The sequence below is a fragment of the Amblyomma mixtum genome, chromosome 5, assembly GCF_055824585.1.
Source record: "Amblyomma mixtum isolate Tamu chromosome 5, ASM5582458v1, whole genome shotgun sequence".
NCBI lineage: Eukaryota > Metazoa > Arthropoda > Arachnida > Ixodida > Ixodidae > Amblyomma > Amblyomma mixtum.
The window spans coordinates 159,436,306-159,459,958 of record NC_143016.1 but is presented as its reverse complement, the minus strand read 5'-3'; the positions used below and the strand labels follow the sequence as shown (position 1 = coordinate 159,459,958).

General features: G+C 49.0%; 1 protein-coding gene across 1 annotated transcript; it reads left to right on the top strand.

The window, feature by feature from the left end:
- Positions 1-1,754: 1,754 nt before the first annotated feature.
- Positions 1,755-22,934, top strand: LOC149344290 (uncharacterized). The gene is made up of 2 exons (XM_089547202.1): positions 1,755-2,039; positions 21,738-22,934. Exons 1-2 carry the CDS (start codon positions 1,755-1,757, stop codon positions 22,932-22,934), a joined length of 1,482 nt encoding a protein of 493 aa, XP_089403328.1.
- The last annotated feature ends 719 nt before the right edge of the window (positions 22,935-23,653 follow it).

Here is a 23,653-nt window from a genome sequence, read left to right as displayed (position 1 = left end):
GAGCAACTGGCTCAACATTTCATAAGTGCGTAATCGCTGTCCACGCGCGCGCTCCAATAGATAGAGAAAGTTTGATCACAGTGGACTACACAACCAAATTCTCCACGACGCAGGCAAAGTTTTCGCAGCATTAGTCGCGTTCAGCAAGACACTAACCGTTTTGCATATGTACATCTCTGCCTTCACTTCATTTTGTGAGAGTGTATTACAGCAGAAGAGGTCTGGAAATGCGCAAAACTTTCCAGACACAGCCAGCACGCCGATGACGTAAGGCTGACCGGTCACAGACTGCCAATTTCGCAGAAGATAAGCAAGCCAGAACAGCGGTGTTGCCATGTTATACCAAGTGAGTGCATACCGGATATGTTTATATATAAGGAGAAGAGCAACATCAGCAGAAAACCGGGCGCTACATATCAGCCCTCGAGTTCTAAACGCCAAGCACTAGCTCGCGAAGGACATGTTTGTTCAATAAAGAGAGACGACCACTAAGGAAACAGGCACAAAGGCGAGGAGTTGAGCGCAGGCCAGCGTTCTTCGCGCGAGCGAGCACAGGACGGCAGCAGTATGAAATTGCCGGTCGCTGTAGGAAGAGCCAACGAAATAAGAACGCTCTGCAGAGATTCCCAGCGTGTTCCGGGAAATTTGCGGCGCTTCCCGCACTTCTTGCGCTGACGTCTGCTCTTCGCCGTAAAACTCGTGGCCAAGTCAACGCACTGCGTTGCCCAGAGCTCTAATAATGCGGAGCGCTTCCACTTCCCAAACAAAACAAATATAGCGAGAGTGTTCCGTGGAGTTCTGTATAATGTCCATGCTCCCATTCGTTCTCCACAGCCAACACGCTACAGCAGCGTTCTCGCAAAAGGAACGCGCCTCCGCTTTGTAGAGACTCCGCGGCTGCGGAGCTATGCCAGAGAATCTCTGCGCAAGATCAGCCGCCGCACTTGCACTTTTCCAGCCGAGATTACGAGCGTTGGCTTCCTGGATGTGCACTTTCGCTTCTTTCGCGTACCGATGACGTAAAAAACTTGTAACAAACATTCCAAATGCGCGCGACTGCTCGACGAGGATCATCAACTGCTCGGGACCGGCACATATCAATGTGCATCTCTCCGTGCATGGTATATTGAAGGCAGCGCCAATATATTCCACCTTTGAAGCACTGTTATCGATAGCTTGCGCAGATGGGCACCACATGAGTGAACCAACCAGCACCGTAGTGAAAGGCTGCATGCTTATCTAATCCGCTCATAGCCACCTGCGCCGAGTTGTTATTTAAGGCTCATAATCATGACACGTGTGACTTTCGGACAAGCCATTTTTGGCAAGGAGGCAGAGGCTTAATATTTATTTACCTCATTTTGCCGCCGCTTGATATCAGGTTAGTGAGTAATAACACGTGTGGCGCATAGACCGCACCACTGACAGAAAATATTCATTTCGCCAAATTTCGATGGAGGTGAAATTCTAGAGGCCCGTGTGCTGTGCGATGTCAGTGCACGTTAAAGAGCTCCAGGTGGTCGAAATTTCCGGAGCCCTTTACTGCGGCGTCCCTCATAGCCTGCGTAGCTTTCGGATGTTAAACTCCATAAACCATACCAAACCGATATTATTCCGGCTTTTTTCTTCTCTGCACCGTTCCTCTATATGAGTGATATCTTAACCCTTAATTTCACTTTTAGTGAAAGCCATAAAGGTGAAAGCCATAAAGCCATAAAGCCATAAAGAGGGGGCCCGACACCGTTAGCCGCACCATGTTTACGGCCATCCTCCTGTTCCAGATGCTGACGTGCTGGCTGCCTTCCAGTGCGTGCCCATCCTCGGATTACCAGCCTTCAACTACCGCCTTCACCCTGAGTGGAGCTAAAAAGTGGAACCCGCCTTGGCTAGAACCCCCTCCAGTCGCCGCGAACTCGAATCCAGCCCGAATACAGCACTTCGCCTGGCAACGTACCGCATCGCCAACGTCACCAGTCACAAGACCGGATCGGGCACTACTTACGCCAAGCAGCTGCGGCAGCCACTTGGGGCCCGACACCGTTCGCCGCACCATGTTTACGGCCATCCTCCTGTTCCAGGTTGGTTACTTACCTTGTAAAGAATACCGAAGTAGCAACCGCTGCCTTGTCGCGGTGTCGTGCCCCAATTTTGTCGACTGGCGTGGTGTTATGCGTCTTAGTTGTGATATGCTGGCGCTTGGAATGTTGTCGCGATTATTGCTCTTGCTGTCAGGCGATGTGGAACTTAACCCAGGCCCTCCCAAGAAGGATGATAAAGCTATCCTGGACGCTCTGCAGCGCCTTGAGGAACAACACGCAGCCTTCAGTACTGAGCTGAAACAGCTACGTACTGCCCAAATAACCCATGAAAAGTTAATATCCTCATTAACAAACCGCGTGCTTGCGCTGGAAACATCCCAACAGAACTTGAGCACACACACCAACCTGAACGAAACAGGCAAACTTAAACATGAAATAGCAGTCTTAAAGGCCGCAAGTATTGATACCAGTAATCGAATGCGACGAAACAATTTGCTCTTCCTAGGCCTTGAAGACACTGAAAATGAATCCTGGGCAGAATCTGAAACAAAAGTCTTGTCATTCTGTTCGAATGAACTTGACATCGAGATAGACCCCACCAGCATCGAGCGTGCCCACCGTTTAGGTAAATTTAATGCTGAAAAAAAACGTCCTATCATTGTTAAATTAGCACACTTTAAAACCAAAGACACCATTCTAGCCTGCGGTCCCAAACTGAAAGATACAAGTTATGCCATCAGAGAATATTTTGCTTTTGCCACACGTCTCGCTCGCTCTAAATTGATACAGTTTATTCGGCCTAAAAAATGCGCATTCAAGCTAAACGTTGAAAAGCTTCATGTAGGGCATAAATGCTATGTGTACGACCCTGTGTCTGATAGCGTAATTGAGTCTGCAAAACAGCCAGCTGGTCGTGCTCAATCCGAGCAGCTCTCCAACAAACCATCACAAAGCACCGATTGACACCCCGCAAAACATGCTACGCCACTAAATCGCCCCCACCCTTCACGTTCCAAGCATCTCAATATTGTCACGTTGTAGTGACGGCAGTCCAGTGGTCAGGAAGACACAAGAAAGACTTGCAAACGAAGCTCTTTATTTGGGCTGACTTGCGCCCGCAAAAGAACTGGATCACTCGGTGGCGGCGTAAGCAACAAGCGTGCTCGTCAATCGTCGAACTACGAATGTCCGCCGCTCGCGGCATCGCTCAATTTAAAGCCGGCAAGGAAACTTCCAGATAACAGGTCAAGATCATCTACGGTAATCTGGAAAAACCTAGGTGCAGCCTTTCATGGCTGCGAACAATCGAGATTAGTCTGGTCGCTTCTCGCGCCACGAACAAAAGTGATAACGACCCTTTCCTGCTGCCTTGAGCGTGAACGAACACACACTGCAATGATACGTGGCATTACCCCCCTTCCAAAGAAGCATCGTCTCGATGCTTTAAAATGAGACTAAACACGGACAATGAAAACTTCCAGTCCTTTAGCGTTCATAATATGGCTTCAGGCGTACGACATGTACGACTTCCGGGCGTGTGCGGCGTCGCTGAGATGCTGTCGTGCCGTCGGGGATGACTTCGCAGTCGAGGTCACCGATTCGATGGAGAACCTTGTATGGGCCAAAGTAGCGTCGCAGCAACTTTTCACTCAATCCACGGCGGCGAACTGGCGTCCATATCCAAACACGATCACCTGGCTTGTAATGCGTGTCTCGTCGGCGCAGATTGTAGCGTCGGGCGTCGGTGTGCTGCTGGTCTTGAATGCGAAGCCGCGCAAGTCTTCGGGCTTCCTCGGCGCGGTGAAGGTAGGCGGCGACGTCGAGGTTGTCTTCGTCAGAAACGTGCGGGAGCATTGCGTCGAGTGTTGTCGTGGGCTTCCTGCCGTATACCAGCTGGAATGGGGTAAACCTGATTGTCTCCTGGACGGCAGTATTGTACGCGAAGATCACGTAGGGCAGAATCAAGTCCCACGTCTTGTGTTCGGCGTCGATGTACATGGAGAGCATGTCTGCGATGGTCTTGTTCAGACGCTCTGTGAGTCCGTTGGTTTGTGGATGATAGGCAGTTGTCCTCCGATGGCTTGTCTGGCTGTAGTTTAAAATGGCTTGCGTCAGCTCCGTTGTAAATGCCGTCCCTCTGTCTGTGATGAGCACTTCGGGGGCGCCGTGTCGCAGGAGAATTTGCTCGACAAAAAATTTTGCGACTTCTGTTGCGGTACCATTAGGCAACGCTTTTGCTTCGGCGTATCGGGTCATGTAGTCGGTGGCCACGATGATCCACTTGTTACCTGATGATGAAGTCGGAAAGGGGCCGAGGAGGTCCATTCCTATTTGCTGAAAGGGCTTAGTTGCAGGTGGTATGGGGTGGAGGAGTCCGGCTGGTCTAGTCGGAGGCGTTTTGCGTCGCTGACACTCACGGCACGTTTTCACGTAATGGGAAACGTCGGTAGCTAGCCGCGGCCAATAGTACTTCTCCTGGATGCGGTGCAACGTGCGAGCAATCCCGAGATGCCCTGCAGTCGGCTCATCATGACATGCCTGCATAATTTCTTGCCTAAGATTCTTGGGCACGACAAGAAGATGTACTGTCCTGTTGGGCGCGAAGTTCTTCTTCAGGGGGACATTATTGTGAAGGACGAAGGACGACAGTTGGCGCTTGAACTCCCGGGGAGGCGATGCGGTCTTGCCTTTCAAATAATCAACTAGGCTTTGCAACTCAGGATCCGAGCGCTGCTGCTGCGCGAAACTGCTGGCGCTTACCGGTCCAAGGAAAGCATCGTCGTCGTCTTCTTCCGGTGCTGCGTCTACGGGGGCTCGCGATAGGCAGTCTGCATCGGAATGTTTGCGGCCAAATTTATAGACTACAGTTATGTCGAATTCTTGAAGACGCAGGCTCCATCGAGCAAGGCGGCCGGAGGGATCTTTGAAATTGGCCAGCCAGCAGAGAGCATGGTGATCGCTCACAACCTTGAATGGTCGTCCGTATAGGTAGGGGCGAAATTTCGACGTGGCCCAAATAATGGCGAGACATTCTTTCTCTGTCGTCGAATAGTTGGCTTCGGCTCTCGACAGTGAACGGCTAGCGTACGCGATAACTTTCTCCTCTCTTCCATTTTTCTGAACGAGGACCGCTCCTAAGCCCACACTGCTTGCATCGGTATGAACTTCGGTTTCGGCGTTTTCATCAAAGTTCCCGAGCACAGGAGGGGACTGTAAGCGGCGCTTCAGCTCGTTGAAAGCTTGCTCTTGCGGCCTTTCCCATTTAAAAGGCACGTCAGCCTTGGTAAGTTGGGTCAAAGGTTCAGCGATGCGCGAAAAGTTCTTGACGAATCGCCGGTAATAAGCGCACAATCCAAGGAATCTGCGTATAGCTTTCTTGTCATTAGGCTGTGGAAACTCTGCGATCGCAGCCGTCTTCTGGGGGTCTGGGCGAACTCCATCCTTGCTTACGACGTGACCAAGGAACAGCAGCTCCTCGTAGGCGAAGTGGCACTTCTCTAGTTTCAGTGTCAGGCCTGAAGACATGATCGTTTCCAGCACTATCCGAAGCCTTCTGAGGTGGTCTTCAAAGTTTGAGGAGAAGATAACAACGTCATCTAAGTAGACGAGGCAAATCTGCCACTTCAAGCCTGCGAGCACCGTATCCATTACTCCCTGGAACGTCGCTGGTGCAGAGCAGAGGCCGAATGGCATCACCTTGAACTCGAAGAGTCCGTCTGGCGTGATGAACGCAGTCTTCTCGCGATCTCTTTCGTCGACTTCAATTTACCAGTAGCCGCTCTTCAGGTCCATCGATGAGAAGTACTTAGCGTTGCATAGCCGATCCAGTGTGTCGTCGATGCGGGGGAGGGGGTAGACATCCTTCTTCGTAATGCTGTTCAGGCGGCGGTAATCGACGCAGAAGCGAAGGGTGCCGTCTTTCTTTTTCACTAGGACAACTGGTGCTGCCTAGGGGCTCCTTGATGGCTGGATGACGTCGTCACGTAGCATTTCCTCAACTTACTTGCGAATAGCTTGGCGTTCTAGCGGCGATACGCGGTAGGGGCTCTGTCGCAGTGGTCGGGCGTGTTCGTCTGTGGCAATGCGGTGCTTGGCAAGCTGGGTTCTTCGCACATTCGATGCTGATGATAAGCAATCGCTGTACTTTTGAAGAAGACTGCGTATTTGTTCTTGTCTGCTCCGTGGTAATGCCGGGTTGATATCAAACGCTGGTCGATGGCCTTGGTTAGATGGTTCTAGGGGTTGGTCCGGTAGGGCACATATGTCTCTGATGTCTGCCAGCTCGTCGAGGAAAGCGATCGTCGTACCTTTGTTTAGATGCCGGTATTCTTCGGTGAAGTTGGTTAGCAGCACCTGGGCTTGGCCGTTTCGGATTTGGGCGACTCCCCTTGCGACGCCCAGTCCTCGATCAAGGAATAACTGGGTGTTCCCCTCGACGACGCCTTCGGCAGTTTCGACGTCTCCAGTACCTATGCAGGCGAAGACACTTGATCGGGGCGGCACGCTCAGTACTTCGTCAAGGACGTTTAAGGCAACGCGATGAGTCGCTGTCATCGCTGCAGATATGGCTTTGTCCTGGAAAGCTTGATCGACTTGGATCGAAGGTCGATGATCGCCCGATGTTCATTCAGGAAGTCCATTCCTAAAATCGCGTCTCGCGAGCATTGCTGTAGGATCAGGAAGGTTGTCGCGTAGGTTCTCCCATTTACAGTAACTCTCGCGGTGCAGCGTCCTGACGGCGTAATCAGGTTACCACCTGCGGTGCGGATCAGCGGGCCATCCCAAGTTGTTGTTACCTTCCTGAGTCGGACAGCGAGTGGGCCACTCATGACAGAGTAGTCAGCTCCCGTGTCCACCAAGGCAATAACCGCGTGACCGTCGACCGTAACTTCAAGGTCACTTGTTCGCGTTCTGGTATTGTACGTTGTCTTCGGTGTCCGAGCTCGGCTTCGTCGAGTAGTGAGGCTGCGGTGGGCGTACTGCGACGTTACTTCACTGGGCAGCGGTAAAAGCTTCAAGTCTGGCCGCGTCGTCGTCGGTGTTGTCGTCGTCGGTGTTGTCGTCGTCGGTGTTGTCGTCGTCGGTGTTGTCGTCGTCGGTGTTGTCGTCGTCGGTGTTGACGTCGTCGGTGTTGACGTCGTCGGTGTTGACGTCGTCGGTGTTGACGTCGTCGGTGTTGACGTCGTAGTTGAGGCATGGTCTTGAGTACTCGTCAATGGAGGATCTTTGTCATTGCGCTTAGAAGCAACCTCACCTCCAGAGGCTGCTTTATTTAGTTTAACCTTCGGGGGCTGGGGGAGCGTCCACGCACGGAGTAACCTCGGCTAGGAGAAACAAAGCGCGGGGACGATGGCGACGGGGAACGTGATAGACGGCTCGGCGATGAGTATTCTTCCCGACGTAAGAACTCCTCGATTTCGGCTGGTCGCTGGCCGGGTCGGTGTCGTGGAGCGTCGTAAGAGAACCCTCGGATGCCCAGTCTTCTGTATGGGCAGTGCCGGAGGACGTGACCTGCTTCGCCACAGTGGAAGCATAGTGGGCGGCGCTGGTCGGGAGTTCTCCACTCGTCGCATTTCCTCGGCTGCGCGCGTCGCTCGTAGGACGGGCGGGTTGGGGCGAGTGGACGGCGGTCCAACGCAGCTGGCTGAGGGCGATAGGGGCTTGGGTCCCGTCGTCGAGGTGCAGGACGGCGCACAGCTGCGGCGTAAGTCATGGCTGGGGGCTGCAGAGGCTGCGTGGGTGTCGGCGTCACACCCAAGGCCTGTTGAACCTCGTCCCGGATGACGTCAGTGAGCGATGAAAGTTGCGGCTGCGTTCCCGTTGGCAGCAACCGTCGGAGCTCCTCTCGCACAACTTCACGTATAACCTCCCGCAGGTTATCATTGTTAGCGGTGTCCATGCAGCTTGCTGACAAAAAGCGCTGCTGGCGGTCATACTGGCGGGCTCGGGCGTCAAGAGTTTTCTCCATTGTGGATGCCTCTTCTACGAATTCAGCGACGGTTTTCGGTGGGTTGCGAACGAGGCCGGCAAATAGTTGCTCTTTAACTCCTCGCAAGAGCAACTTCACCTTCTCTTCTTCCTTCATGTCGGCACGCCGGAAGAGACGCTTCATCTCCTCAGTATACACTGCAACGGTCTCGTTTGGGTGTTGTATGCGAGACTGTAGCAGCTGCTGGGCTCTCTCCTTTCGTACGACGTTTGTGAAGGTCTTCAGAAGCTGTTCCTTGAAGGTTTCCCAGTTGGCAAGGCTGGCTTCCTCATTCTCGAACCAGACTCTTGCTGGTCCCTCCAGGGCGAAGAAGACGTACCTAAATTTCATGGCATCGTCCCAGTTGTTGAAGACAGCCACACGGTCGAACTGTTCCAGCCATTCTTCGGGGTCGGCGCCAGGCGAAGCGACAAAGGTTGGTGGCACCCGGGGCTGGTGAAGAATGATTAGAGCCGTCGGCTGGGGCAAGCTCATGGTGGACGTTCCTGCTGGCTTTCGTTTCCGGGTAGGGTCAGGCAGAATCCCGAACTCAGGTGCGTCTCCTAGCAGACGTCGGCTTGCGCGGTGGACTGGACTCAGGTCCTGCGGTGAATGACTCGAAGGGCTGGCGTCGCGACTTGCTGGGGGTGTCCGGTACATGGAAGGCTACCCAGCACCTCCACCAGATGTCACGTTGTAGTGACGGCAGTCCAGTGGTCAGGAAGACACAAGAAAGACTTGCAAACGAAGCTCTTTATTTGGGCTGACTTGCGCCCGCAAAAGAACTGGATCACTCGGTGGCGGCGTAGAAAGAGAAGTTTATTTTATCTGTCATAGCATAGAAAATACAACAAAACAGATTAACTTAATTCTCTGATCATTCAAGCACATGCGCAGTGACGCAGCACTGAGCATGTCAGTAATGCAGTAAAAATGCCGATACTCGACCGCCGCGCAGGACGATAAAGTATGGCGGCGTAAGCAACAAGCGTGCTAGTCAATCGTCGAACTACGAATGTCCGCCGCTCGCGGCATCGCTCAATTTAAAGCCGCCAAGGAAACTTCCAGATAACAGGTCAAGATCATCTACGGTAATCTGGAAAAACCTAGGTGCAGCCTTTCATGGCTGCGAACAATCGAGATTAGTCTGGTCGCTTCTCGCGCCACGAACAAAAGTGATAACGACCCTTTCCTGCTGCCTTGAGCGTGAACGAACACACACTGCAATGATACGTGGCAATATTGTCTTCACTAACATACGGAGCATTTTACCAAAACGAGATAAACTGCACAGCCTTATCGACGACACTGGTGCTGACATTGTCCTGCTAACAGAAACGTGGCTACACGAAGGCGTGAAAGATACTGAAATTCTACCTTCAAACGGGAACTACGTTCTTTATCGTCGTGATCGGCGCGGACGGAGGGGCGGAGGAGTGCTTATCGCCATCCAAAACACCCTATCATCATCACTCATCTGTCACGACACCAAACTAGAACTAACCTGGGTATGCGTGCACAACTTCGGATTGAAAGAAATATTGGGCATTTGCTACAGGCCACCAGACAGCGATTCATCCTTCTGTGACTCCCTTCATGACGCATTAACAGCGATTAAAAACACATATTTGAATTCGAACATCTTTCTGTTCGGGGATTTTAACTATCCACATATAAACTGGGCTTCCCTCTCTGTATCTAGTCATTCACCTTCCAAAGAATCGAAACAATTTCTTGACTTAACACTGGACTCCAACCTGCATCAAGCCATCACACACCCCACAAGAGGTACTCACACTCTTGACCTGTTACTGACATCTTGCCCAGACAACATTCACAGTGTAACTCTGCTTCCGGGCCTCAGCGATCACATGTTTCTGCACATTTGCACGTCATTACAATCCAACAGGCGATCACCTACGAAAAAATTAATCACTGACTACAAGCGAGGTAACTTCGATTCCATAAATAAGGAACTTTCATGCTTTGTCACCGACTTCCTAGGTTCTTATCTAACCAACACAGTTCACGAAAACTGGGAAAGTTACAAGTCAACAGTGCTGCGACTAAAAAATAAGTACATCCCAACCATTGTCGTCAAATCTGATTCCAACAATATTTGGTTTAACAAAAACTTGAAGCACCTTCTTAGTAGGAAAAAACGGCTTTATCGTTCCGCTAAACTAAGCCAAAAACAAGAAGCATGGGAAAGATACCACGCCTGCGCGAGTAAATATTTAAATGAATTGAGTGCTGCGAAAGATAAATTTTACTCTGTTGACTTGCTATCCATTCTCAGAACAAATCCCACCAAATTCTGGCGTATCCTCTCCCCTAAACATAAATATAATCGGTTCGATCTTGTAGGACCTGATGGCGAACCAGCTGATACTAATCAATGCGCAAAACTTCTAAATGACTACTTCTCATCTGTGTTTTCCCTGTCAGCAATTCTACACCCACAGTTTTGCAAACCAATAGTCAAAAAGAAATGCCGGAAATTCAAATTAGCCCCGAAGGAATCTCCAAATTAATCAGTTCACTCAAGCTCTCATCATCTGCAGGATGTGACCAAATAAACAGTAAACTACTTAAAAACACTCTATCATTATCACGCCAGATACTACACCTAATATTTACCCAATCTTTAGACACCGGAATCATTCCTGACGATTGGAAGATAGCCCAAATTGTTCCCATTTTCAAAACAGGTGATCGCGCATGCCCAGCTAACTATCGTCCAATATCCCTTACTAGCATATCTTCTACACTTCTAGAGCACATTATATCATCAAGCTTAATGTCTCACCTTGATTCAATTAATTTCTTTTATCCTCATCAACATGGCTTCAGGAAATCATTTTCATGCGAAACCCAGCTGGCAGAGTTCACCCAAGACATCCTTAAGGCCATAGACGATAACCTCCAAATAGATGCAATCTTCTTAGACTTCTCGAAGGCATTTGATCGCGTACCTCACAACCATCTGCTTGCGAAACTTTCGTTCCTGGGAATTCCTGCTAATCTGATATGCTGGCTCGAACATTTTCTAAAAGGACGCTCGCAGTTCACATCCGCCAATAACATCCAGTCACCCTTAACAGATGTAACATCTGGTGTCTCTCAAGGGGCCGGGTTATCACCATTACTCTTCTTAATATACATCAACGACCTGCCCTCTAATATTCAATGCAAATTGCGGACGATTGTGTCATCTATAATGCAATAAGTAGCCCAACCGATAACCTCACTTTGCAACAAGACCTTGACGTTATTGCATCATGGTGTGAAAAGTGGCAGATGCCTTTAAATCTTACTAAGTGCAAATCGTTGTCCTTCACTCACAAACACACCTTGACGAATCACACTTACAGCATTTCATCAGTCCCTATAACCTTTGCAAAATCTTACAAATATCTAGGTGTACATCTCACATCAACACTTTCTTGGGTCACCCACATTACAACCATTTGCTCCGACACTTCACGCACACTTGGCTACCTGAGAAGGAATCTGAAATCTGCATCCCCTAACATAAAACAACTCGCGTATGAAACATTTGTGCGGCCAAAATTAGAGTATGCATCATCCATCTGGCACCCATGGCAATCGTATCTCACCATCGAATTGGAATCAATCCAAAATCCTGCAGCTCGGTTCATCACTTCATGTTGCTCAAGAGAAGCCAGTGTCACCGCCCTCAAGCAGTCCCTCCGTCTCTCAACACTGGAATCACGCCGCGTCGTTTCCCGCCTATGCTTACTTCATACATTTTATCATAACACAAGATCACGGCACGCTCTATTAACCGCCCCACTACGAACGTCCTCCCGGCTTAGTCACGGTAACCCGATAGCACGCATCAGTGGCCACACGTCAGCTTACAACAACTCATTTATCCCCAACGCAATAGCACTATGGAATTCACTGCCTAACGACATCGCTGCATGCACTGATCACAAAACATTCCGCGATAAAATAAAAATTCACCTCACATAAATCTTGATCACTTCTGCGCTCTTTGTAGCGAGTATTGCTTGACATATCTTTATTAATTGATGTATCACCTGCTGGGAAACCCTGATATGACTGCAACCCCTTTTATGTTTGTTTGTATGTTTGTTCTTTTTATTGTTATGCATGTTCCCATCATCGCGGTTGGAAACCAATATGCCCCCCCTTATGTAATGCCTTCGGGCCTTTAAGGGATCAAGAAATGAAATAACCAAGTTTCCCTGGGTTAAACTCTTAAAAACTCATTACACGAGCAGTAAGTGCTCCAAACTTCTAACTCTAAAGGACAGCTGTTTCAGCCCCGTTTATCGAGATCGTAGCTTGGGGGAGTGTCGGCGTCCGCAGAGCGGATAGCGCGAGAAACGGCGCGTGTTGGGGATTGGATTGGATTGTAAAACATTTATTTCGTCGACAGGAAGGGGAAAGGCACCAGAGCCGACGACGGAAACGCGCTGGCCGTTGGTCTACAACGGGAGCCTGCGAGTGCAAGCTTTTTCGGGCGGTGATCAATGGGCTAAGTCTTCCCCTCCTCAGAGCAGTGACAAAGAAAAGGCGGAGGTGCTCCTATGACGTTTACGACACTGTAGAATCTTAGCAACATGAAGTGATGAACCGAGCTGCAGGATTTTGGATTGATTCCAATTCGATGGTGAGATACGATTGCCATGGGTGCCAGATGGATGATGCATACTCTAATTTTGGCCGCACAAATGTTTCATACGCGAGTTGTTTTATGTTAGGGGATGCATTGGTGCATTGGGCCATTGGTGCAGCTCCTGTGAGCGCGACAGCTTGCAGCGAGGTTCTTGCTCTTTCTTTTCTGGGCGGCTCTCGCAGGCGGTGATCAATGGGCTAAGTCTTCCCCTCCTCAGAGCAGTGACAAAGAAAAGGCGGAGGTGCTCCTATGACGTTTACGACACTGTAGAATCTTAGCGGAAGTTGTTCTGGGTGCTCCCACTTCTCTAGCCCCGGACACGCCAGGCACTGTTGACGTAAAGGCCTTGCGGCGGGCTAGAAAGTGTGAATTAGAGCTTTGCGATCGTCGAAATCCAGCTCACTGTGTCCGCTTTCTCGTGTGCTTTGCGATTTCAGTACACGTTAAAGATCGCCAGGTAGTCGAAATTATTCCGGAGTTCCACTATGGCTCGTCTTCCTTCTTTCAATCCTACCTTCCTCCCTTCCCTCAAAGCGCGGTTGAGGTGTTCACCAAGCAATGAGACAGCTACTGCGTCACTTTCTTTGCTTAGAAGGCATAAATCACCGTGCAGCCGAGGCCGTATGCAAGGCGCTGAAAAGACAGGATCTCGACGTGTGTGCTGCACCATCCTAGTCTGAACGTCGCCGACGGCTTGAATTGCCTATCCGCGCAGCCGAAGAGCAGGCAATGAGATCTCAAAGACAACTGAAAGGGGATAGGATGGCCAAGCTGTCGCTAAAATTTGTGTTCGAGGGTCCCTTACCTTCACGTGAGGTTTTTGCGATAATTGCCGTTAACGGAAGCCCACCCTGAGAGTTCGTGGAACTGAAGCCCGTAGCAGTTGTATTTGTAGTAACAAAGCTTGGCTTCAAATCGCTTGGCTTGGCTCGACGTCCAAGCAGATTGGCGCCAAGCAAAACCAAACCAAAAAAAAAGATCCAAGCCAAGAGAAAGACAAGAGACAAAACGAACAACAAGACGAAGAAGAAGACAGAATAGGAAGAAAGAAGTGTAGTCGAGCGAAAGCCGATGAGAAAGAGGGCGAAAATGCAGGGGCGCCGTTGTGGTGAAAGAAATTGACGTGATGGCTCCGATCGAAGGTTTGAACTTTGCCGCCGTATAAATACGCCTCATAATCCTGAGTTATTGACCTTCAAAGTGCAATTTAACAATATTTGTTTCGGACTACCTTATGCATTTTAGAAATTATGAAAATTAAAATGATTCCCAGGACATACTGCAAAAACACCAGATTAATGAGACTCTTCATCATCAATAGGAGCAGCAACAGCAGCACCCTGACCGTGCCCACTGCCTGACAAAAGCCTCTGCCATATCTTACCAATTAACACTGCACTATGCCAACCGCGGCCACCTTACCCTCACAATCTTCTTAATCTCACCCGCCCATGCAATTTTCTCTACCCCTGGTACGCTTGCCTTCTCTTGAAGTCCACTCCGTTATCCTTACGACTGTCGTACATCTTGCCTTCCGATTACATGCCCTGCCCAAGCCCATTTCTTCGGGATTTCAGCTAGGATGGCATTCACCCGTGTTTGTTCCATGAGCCGCCTATCATTTTCCTGTTTCTTTCCGCTCCGTCTCACATTTTTTTTGTGAAATCAATACATACAACTTTGATGTATCTCCCTTTCCGGTCAGCTCACTCGAAGATTATTAAGCGCGGTATCGCCAAGGCATGCCTAAGAGCTGCACTGCAAAGATAATGTCTGCATCAGACAAAATACAGTTTCTGCGCACAGGTGAACAGGCTATCTGCAGCAGGATATCCCACGAAGATGGTGTCGAATGTTACTGAGTCCCTGCTTGCAGAATGTAGTCTGCGAAAGATCAAGGGCACCGATGCGGGTCTGGCAGAAAGAAAAAGAACGGTTGGTTTGGTTGGTTTATGGGGTTTAACGTCCCAAAGCGACTCAGGCTATGAGAGACGCCGTAGTGGAGGGCTCCGGAAATTTCGACCACCTGGGGTTCTTTAACGTGCACTGACATCGCACAGTACACGGACCTCTAGAATTTCTCCTCCAAAGAAATTCTAGCCGCCGCGGCCGGGATCGAACCCGCGTTTTTTGGGTCAGCAGCCGAGCACCATAACCACTGAGCCACCGGTGTGCATCCCGCATGTGCACAAAGTTTCGCACCATCTAAAGAAGATAGTAAGCAAAGGAGGCATTAGGCTGGTTTTATCAGCCAGGAATAAACTTAGCGGATTGTGCAAGTATGTTAATGAGGATGGGAGCAAAAAAGGCTGCCAGAAGAAGCATAAGCGGAAGTTGGTTCAGTGTCGTGTTGGTGTCGTTTACAAGATCCCGACCTCTTGTGGCAGTTTCTACATCGGTGAGACGGGACGATGCATCAACGATAGACTGCGTGAACATGCAAAAGATATAGAGAACAGGTCTCGCAGAAACCATCTTGCTGTGCACTGTGCTGAGTGTAAAGATTGCGAAGCACACCTCAATCGGAACACTATCATCGCCCGTTATAAAGATGAGACCACAAGGCTCATTTCGAAGGCTTGCCATATCAAAAAGCTTGGTAACACCTGTATCAGCAGCCCATCGATAAATCTACTATCAAAGGAACTTGCGTTTCTTAATCAGTGACGTGCCTTTTTTTACTCAAGTTGTGTGGTTGTGCGGTATCTTTCTCTCATGCTTATTTTGGGTTTTTACTCGTGCCATTTCATTTATATGCTGCCTCACCTGTAGCAATAAACCATTTGGTTCTTAGTCAGCGCTGGTGTTTTGTCCTTCTTGTGTCTCGTCGTTGGTTGCGCTGTTTTTCCAATTTGATTAAAGAGTCATAATGTTCTGAATTTGAAAGCAACCATTCTTTATTAATGTTTTACGCTAAAGCCAGCTGACAAAAGTTGTGGGAAAGCATGTCTAACTCGTTTATAAAACTCGGCATATGGCCCTTCCTGCAGTTCTGAATAGATTTTAATGGTAGTTGTCTAGCAGCGAAAGTGTAGAACAGATTGATATCCGTTCCATTAAATAAATACCTCTCATTCTTTCTGAAGTTCGATCCAAACAGTGAGGCAATATGAGTGTTTGGCTCTATCTACAGGCTCTACTTCTTGTAACTGCACACCGAACCTTTGGCACTATATACGTCAGCACTACTTACAGATCAAGGAATATTTAGAAGAAACGAAGGCGGACCACGCAAACCAATACCCTTCAGGTCTTTCAATACCCAAACAACGTCCCAAATAACATTCCATACCAAATAACGCCAAAGATGCACGAATGCATCACGGAAAGCTCAGCTAACCTGTAAGATGGATACCTTCCCATAATACATTTTTTTTAGTTACGACAGATTGACTGGCGGGAAAGTGCATTCCAAACAGTGCCAAAGCAAGGAACTGTACACCAAAAAGGCTGTTTCAGCACAGAGCACCAAAATGCACTCTTTTAGTATTTTGCCAGCTCCCGCGTGGTAGGTCCTCTTCTGTGCGCCAATCGATCTTCTGCGCCGGCTGGCCAATAGAGATGGTTCATAAAGGGAACGAGAAAACGTTGCTTATAGGGCTTTGAGCGCAGCTCTACATGTTGCAACCAGCGACAAAAAATAGTATTCACATCAGGGATCCCGTTCAGACCGGGAGAGCCTTAGCGCAAAGATTGATAATTATTACCCAAATAGCATTCTTTCTTATAACCCTCCAGTTCTTTTCATCAAGTGGCAGAGGAATGTTTTAATAAATGTAATGCCAGTAAAAAGAAGCGAAAAATTCCGCCTGTGATATGATGAGCGCTGAAAACATGCGAAAAGGCTTGTCGTTCGCCTTTTCTCTTGGCTGTCTGCAGAGCAGCGGGTGCGTTGTTCACATACAAAGACCCAGCTCAAGAGGCCGTTACTATCGCGCGAACAAAAGGCGTGTTATCGGTGAAAGATCGTCAGCACTTTCATTCGCTTTTCTTAGAGTCATAATACAGAGCTCACTGCGCTATTTTTTGTTTCTTGGAGGGAGGGAGTATCTTTGCGAGAGAACAATGTGCTCTTCTCTAAAAGCTCTTGAAAGAAGAACGTTGATTGAGAGGAAAGCAATAAAAAGCAAGCATTAAAGTGTAGCTTTTACTTGTACAACTCAGCATTGTGTTGCTGCTTTGGATAAGAACTGTCTGTGTATGATGCACAGATTCCTTATAAATAAAGGCATGCCGTTTCTCTAACTTAATTCTGATACCTGTAAGAAAAATCCTGTCTATCCTCTTTCTTGTTTCTTCAGTGGAATGTACTTCCAGTATTCGGTAGTTGATCACAAACAACCAGGCGTAACCAGCGTGTGAAAAACGTTTTCTAATCACACTATTTAAAATTGCAGAAACCTGAGCTTTGTACAGTTTCTGACGAACGCAAGGAGTATATTAGTCATACTTGTGATGACTTTGGCTGTCAGCTTTCTTACACGATTGAAAAAACCACTGTGAAGGAGCAGCATACCGCGACTTCATTTCAACTTTCTTGCATTGCTTTCTCAGTGAACGCTAAATAGCAGATGATTTTAGGCTTGAGTTCTCGTGACAAACGAGAGAAAAAACTTCCGAGGTGGTTGCCACCAGTAGCTCAAATTTTACCGGCAGCTTCGGTACCACGCGCGCCCTAAACTTTGTGTATTTAGCTTAGATGTCGGCAGCATGTACAGTATGTCTCGTTCTTAGAGGGAGCGCATGAGAACTGGTTTCACTGGTTGTTAACTCGAGAAATTTAGGCTTCACTGCGTAAAGAGAAAAGGCGCGCAGAACTGCATATATCGGAGATGTCTTAAACCTGCTCCTTCGCGGTGAAACCTGCTTTCCTCATCGCTAAGAGCCGGTTCAGAAATGTTGTCTTGCTCCCTCTACGTTTGACACATACTGTATATCTGGATCGTGTCTTTGCGATCTTGCTTGACGCCTCGGAAGCACGTACTGCTGAATTTTGTTGGGCTCGGCACTTCCGTTCGTGATCTCGCGCTTTTTTCAAAGATTCTGCGTCAGCAAGGCTCGTATCTCCATGGCGTCTGGGGCACTGTGCGTACTCCACTGGCCTGTAGTGTTGATCAGGTGGTTCACTCTTTCTAGCGCGACACGACCACACTTTGAAGGATCCAGCGAATACCAACCGCACTATAGAATAAAGGCGAAAGGCGGGTCACGCTTGCAGGCGGCGACCAATGTGTAGTGCCTTCCCCCTTCGTCCCATCGCACGCTTTCAATTTCCATCAGCCTCATCATGCCGTGAATTTAATGGAAGAAACGCCGACCTAAAGGCTGTTGTTAATATTGTCACGTAGTGGTGACTACAGTCCGGCGAACAGGAACACAGACGGCTTGAAGACACGTACTCTCCGCTGCGTAGGTAGTCGTCGATTTTGCGTGGGCGCTGGCCGGGGAGCGGTCGAGGGGCGTCGATGGCGAAACCTCGCAGCCCGATGCGTCTGTACGGACAGTGGCGAAGTATGTGACCGGCGTGGCCACAATGGAAACATAGTGGGCGGTTGTCGGGAGTCCTCCACTGGTCGCATTTCCTGGTTGCGTTGCTTCGCTCATAAGGTGGGCGGGTGGGAGTTAGGGGACGTCGTTCTTGTAGAGCTGGTGCCCGTCGAAGAGGATTTGGGGGTTCTCGTCGAGGCGGAAGACTGCGTAGTGCTGTGGCGTAGGTCATAGCTGTAGCTTCCGTTGGTGTCGTTGGTGACGGGGAGCCAAGTGCATGATGCACTTCTTCACGGATAATGTCCGTGAGCGACGCCACCTGAGGCTGCTGCGTCTGCTGCGTTGGGGATGGCAGCAGCCAGCAAAGTTCCTCGCGAACAATTTCGCGTATGAAATCTCGCAGATTATCCCCGCTTGCAAGGGTATCTCCTGGGGGGGGGGGGGGGGGCTTGTCGGCAGCACTTCAAGTGGTCGGTTGTAGTGCCGGGTCCGGGCGTCCAGGGTCTTTTCTATGGTTGAAGCTGCAGCTTCAAACTCGGCGACGGTTTTTGAAGGATCCCGGATCAGGCCGGCGAAAAGTTGCTCCTTCACGCCACGCATCAGGAAGGACAGCTTCTTTTCTTCAGTCATGTCGGGGTTGGCGCGCCTCAAAAGCCGTTTCATGTCTTCCACATACGCAGTCACGGTCTTGTTTGGACGTTCAATTCTTGTCTGCAGCAGGACCTCCGCTCTTTCTTTACGCACGACTCTGGTAAACGTACCCACTAGCTGCTTCTTGAAGGCCGCCCAGGTCGTGAGGGAACATTCATGGTTTTCAAACCACGTTCTGGCAGGACCGTCCAATGCAAAATAATCATTTCGAAGTTTAGCGCTGTCGTCCCAGGTGTTCAGCATTGCAACACGGTCGTACAAGTCCTGCCAGTCTTCCACATCTTCGTGTGGTTCTCCACTGAAAGTCGGTGGCTCACGGGGCTGGCGAAGCACGACGGCCGTTGGCTGTGCGTCAGATTCCATCGTGAGGGGTATAGCAGGGCAGCATGTCAGCACCTCCACCAGATGTCACGTAGTGGTGACTGCATTCCGTCGTACAGGAACACAGCGAGAATGTCTTCGAAACGAAACTCTTTATTCGGGCTGACTTGCGCCCGCAAAGAATTGAATCACTCGGCGGCGGCGTAGCAACAAGCGTGCTCGGCGGTCGTCGAACAGAATGCCCGCCGCTGTCGGCCGTGCTCTTTTTAAAGCTAATAGCGAACATTCGAGATAAAGCTTGGAAAGTTACTAGAACATTCTAGCACAAAGTAGAATCGGCTCCGCCTGAATGCGATCAATCGAGATAAATCTAGGCGCGTCTTGCGTCACAAACGAAGCGATAAAGCGGCGTGCCGGCGGCCTTCAAGCATGAACAAATCAACACAACAAACAAACGCTACAAAGATTCGCGGCAATATGAAGACGAAGAGGTTTCGTCTTCTATACGGAAGCCTTGATCACCGACCAAAATGTTGTTAATATGAAGACGAATCGTCGTCGTCTTCATATTAACAACAACCTTTTTGGTCGGCGTTCTTTCCATTAAATTCATGAATCTTGTACCCGACCACACGAGTTTTCGTGGAACGTTAGATCTCTTCATGCCGACGATATACCAAGAATTAATTGCTCGTTATGTAAAACTGACCAAAACGAAAGCGGCAGTAGTGGTCATTTAGACAAACTAAAAAACAAGACAGATGAGCTTATTCAGTTCCTGTGCAATGTTTCCCCCACACAGCTGTTTCAGGTATTCCGGGTACTGCTTCCCCAGCTACCAACGAAACTGTCTTTTTGTCCCTGATATGTTTCAGGGTTGAAATATACTACTTTTACATCGTATTGCTCACTGGAATTAGTCTCAAATTTTTTTTCATTCACTTGCTTTAGCCATGATCTATGCCTACGCTAGAGGAAATTCTTCGCAAAACGTCACCCTAGAGGCTTCCCTGGGAGAATATTGCATATCAGGCCGCCAACTGGCTTGTCCATCTGATGTGATGAACAAGGTGTCGCTTTAACTTTGGGGCTTAAATACCAAATGCGATGTCAGAGTCAAAGGGCAGCCAAAGACTCTCTAACGTTGTTCGCGGTGTAATAGCGCGCTAAAACGAAACTGTCTTGCTAAGAAGACCTACATCTGTAAACATAAGTATGCGAATTTCTGTGACAGAGCAGATGCGCAGATTTCTCCAGATAGGGTTTTGACGAAATAGCGCAGTGGAAGCACAGTGGAAGGGTAATAATCGCTGCTGATCGTTGTAACTGCTTGCGCGATGCTACCTTAATGCTCAAAAAAATTCACCTCGTCGTAACCCAAGCTACAATTGAAGCTTCTTGGTGGGAACAGTCGAAATAACAAAACGCAGACACAGAAAGGAACACACAGAACGTAGACGAAGCTGACCTTGACTCTTCTTTTAACTTCCTTCAGTTCTTTCTTCTCGACCTTGCGGAAATTTTTGTTGATGGCTTCTAATGCTCTTGTGTTGTAGCTGCTGGAATCGAGCACTACAAAGCCGCCCTCTTTATCTGAAAGACATAACCTTAAGTTATTCTCCTTAAGCTCCTTTACAGTCTTTCAAAACTATGCTTACAGTGTCCGCGTTCCTTCGAACAGGCCAAGACGTCAACACCTTCAGCCACAACCTGGCTAACGTCCTCTTCATTCCCTCTTGTTGCGACACGTCTGATAATGTTGCGACATGTCTGATGACACGTCTGATAAAAGAAGAGTCAAGGTCAGCTTCATCTACGTTCTGTGTGTTCCTTTCTGTGTCTGCGTTTTGTTATTTCGGCTGTTCCCACAAAGAAGTATGAACCAACTAGCTCAGTTTTCTACTCTTTTAACGGAACCAAGTTGCGCTACAGAGGGCACGGCACTCGCCTGTGGGACAGCATGGCTAAACGCCTTCTGCTGGTTTTGCAGGTCGTGTCGTGGTTTTTGGATGCGACAACGAACACTTCACATGGGCTACCATTCAACTTGCCGCATCATCTAGAAAGCAGCGTGACACAAGATGCAATTGCCTGCGTGCTACCCGTGCACGCATTCCCGCTTGCTCATCTGGAAAACGTGACGGTGGAACTACGTTTTGCCGAGAAGAAACACCACCGGACAATTACGTCATCTACAGCGGATCTACAAAAGCGGCAGTCCTGCGCGGGCCTCTTGAGAGGGCACGGCACTCGCCTGTGGGACAGCATGGCTAAACGCCTTCTGCTGGTTTTGCAGGTCGTGTCGTGATTTTCGGATGCGACAACGAACACTTCACATGGGCTACCATTCAACCTGCCGGATCATCTAGAAAGCAGCGTGACACAAGATGCAACTGCCTGCGTACTACCCGTGCACGCATTCCCGCTTGCTCATCTGGAAAACGTGACGGTGGAACTACGTTTTGCCGAGAAGAAACACCACCGGACAATTACGTCATCTACAGCGGATCTACAAAAGCGGCAGTCCTGCGCGGGCCTCTTGAGAGGGCACGGCACTCGCCTGTGGGACAGCAAGGCTAAACGCCTTCTGCTGGTTTTGCAGGTCGTGTCGTGGTTTTCGGATGCGACAACGAACACTTCACATGGGCTACCATTCAACTTGCCGGATCATCTAGAAAGCAGCGTGACACAAGATGCAACTGCCTGCGTACTACCCGTGCACGCATTCCCGCTTGCTCATCTGGAAAACGTGACGGTGGAACTACGTTTTGCCGAGAAGAAACACCACCGGACAATTACGTCATCTACAGCGGATCTACAAAAGCGGCAGTCCTGCGCGGGCCTCTTCAGAGGGCACGGCACTCGCCTGTGGGACAGCATGGCTAAACGCCTTCTTCTGGTTTTGCAGGTCAGTTCCTGGCATAATGTTCATTCTAACAGAAATGACAATAGATTTGTAGTAGTCGTGCCGTGCCCTCGCAGGTGTCGCGCAATTTTGAGTGATTGCTGGACAGTGTTGTTGTTGCTGTTGACGTCGGGTGATATTGAGGAGAATCCCTGGCCTACAACAGAGGAATACTTGCAGATGATTGTAAAGAATCAGGCAGACACGGATCGCAAATTGAAAGCTATTCAAGACAAAATCGGTGAGCTGAATGCAAGGACGGAAGGGTTATCGGACTTTCTAGCGGCATTCAAGGAAATGAGCACAAGAACTGATAACCTTGAGTCTATCATCAAAGAGCAAGCTAAAAAGTTAGTGGAATTTGAAAGCCGCGGCCGGCGTAACAATCTTTTAGTTTTTGGTCTCCCTGAACAAGCCACTGAGTCAGAGTTAGATCTGAGAAAAGCGGTTGTTGACAATATTTTCCACAAGGATCTTGGTGTTCAGGTTACTTCAGTCGAAAGAATTCATCGCCTAGGAAGAAAGAAAACAGGAGCTACTAGACCAGTAATTATGAAATTCTATGATTCCAGGGAAAAAGACAGCGTTCTTAAAAACTGCCACAAACTTAGAGGCACGTCTGCTGGCGTCAGCAATGACTACGCAAAAGATATTGTACAAGTTCGGAGGAATTTGTGGCAGTCTGCTGCTGTCGAACGATCTAACGGACAAAAGGTATCGCTGGTTCACGATAAACTGAAGATAGATGACCGTCTGTACTCTTGGGACGACACTCGAAACGAGCGTTTGCTCTGCCGGACCCAACGTAAGGGTGCTCGAAACACCCACAACGGATCGGAGACAGCAGATGACAGCCATAATGGGTCACCTTCCAGAAGTGAAAGTAATTCATAGCTCAGGATAGTTCTGTTCAATGCTCGCAGCATTCTTAACAAGGTCACAGAATTGGAATTTTTATTGCTCTCAGAGAACCCGCATGTCGTTTGCATAACGGAAACATGGCTCAACAGTGATGTTTCTTCTGATTGCATTGTTCCTCCTGGCTACACAATGCTCAGATGGGATCGAGATTCCCGTGGGGGTGGTGTGGCCATTATTGTGAAGTCATCGCCCTCAGTTTCCACGATTACGAGCGAAATGCCGGAGTCAGTGTGGTGTAAAATTGTTTTCTGGTGCTGCGTACGTCATAGGAGCAATTTACAGGCCACCGAATACTTCACCCGATTTTCTCGATAAGTTAAATGAGTTTCTTTTCAGTCATGTAACTAGGAGCACCCGCCTAAAATGACTGGCGATTTCAACTTGCCACATATTGATTGGGGATTGACTACGCTTGGGCATACAGAAATTTCTAGCGCGGAAAAATTGCTGGATAATGCTTTCTTTTACAATTTGAGACAAGTAGTTGGACAACCTACACGGATATCGCCTCAGTCACAGTCATTACTAGACTTGGTGTTCCTCTCAAATAATGTAGGAGATATTGAAACAAATGTCACCGATGGAATATGTGATCACAAAATTATTTTCGTGAAAGTGCTTACTTCTGCAAACGTTCCTGCGGAACCTATGGTTCGAGTAGAAATCAAAGAGTACGGGAAGGCCGATGATAC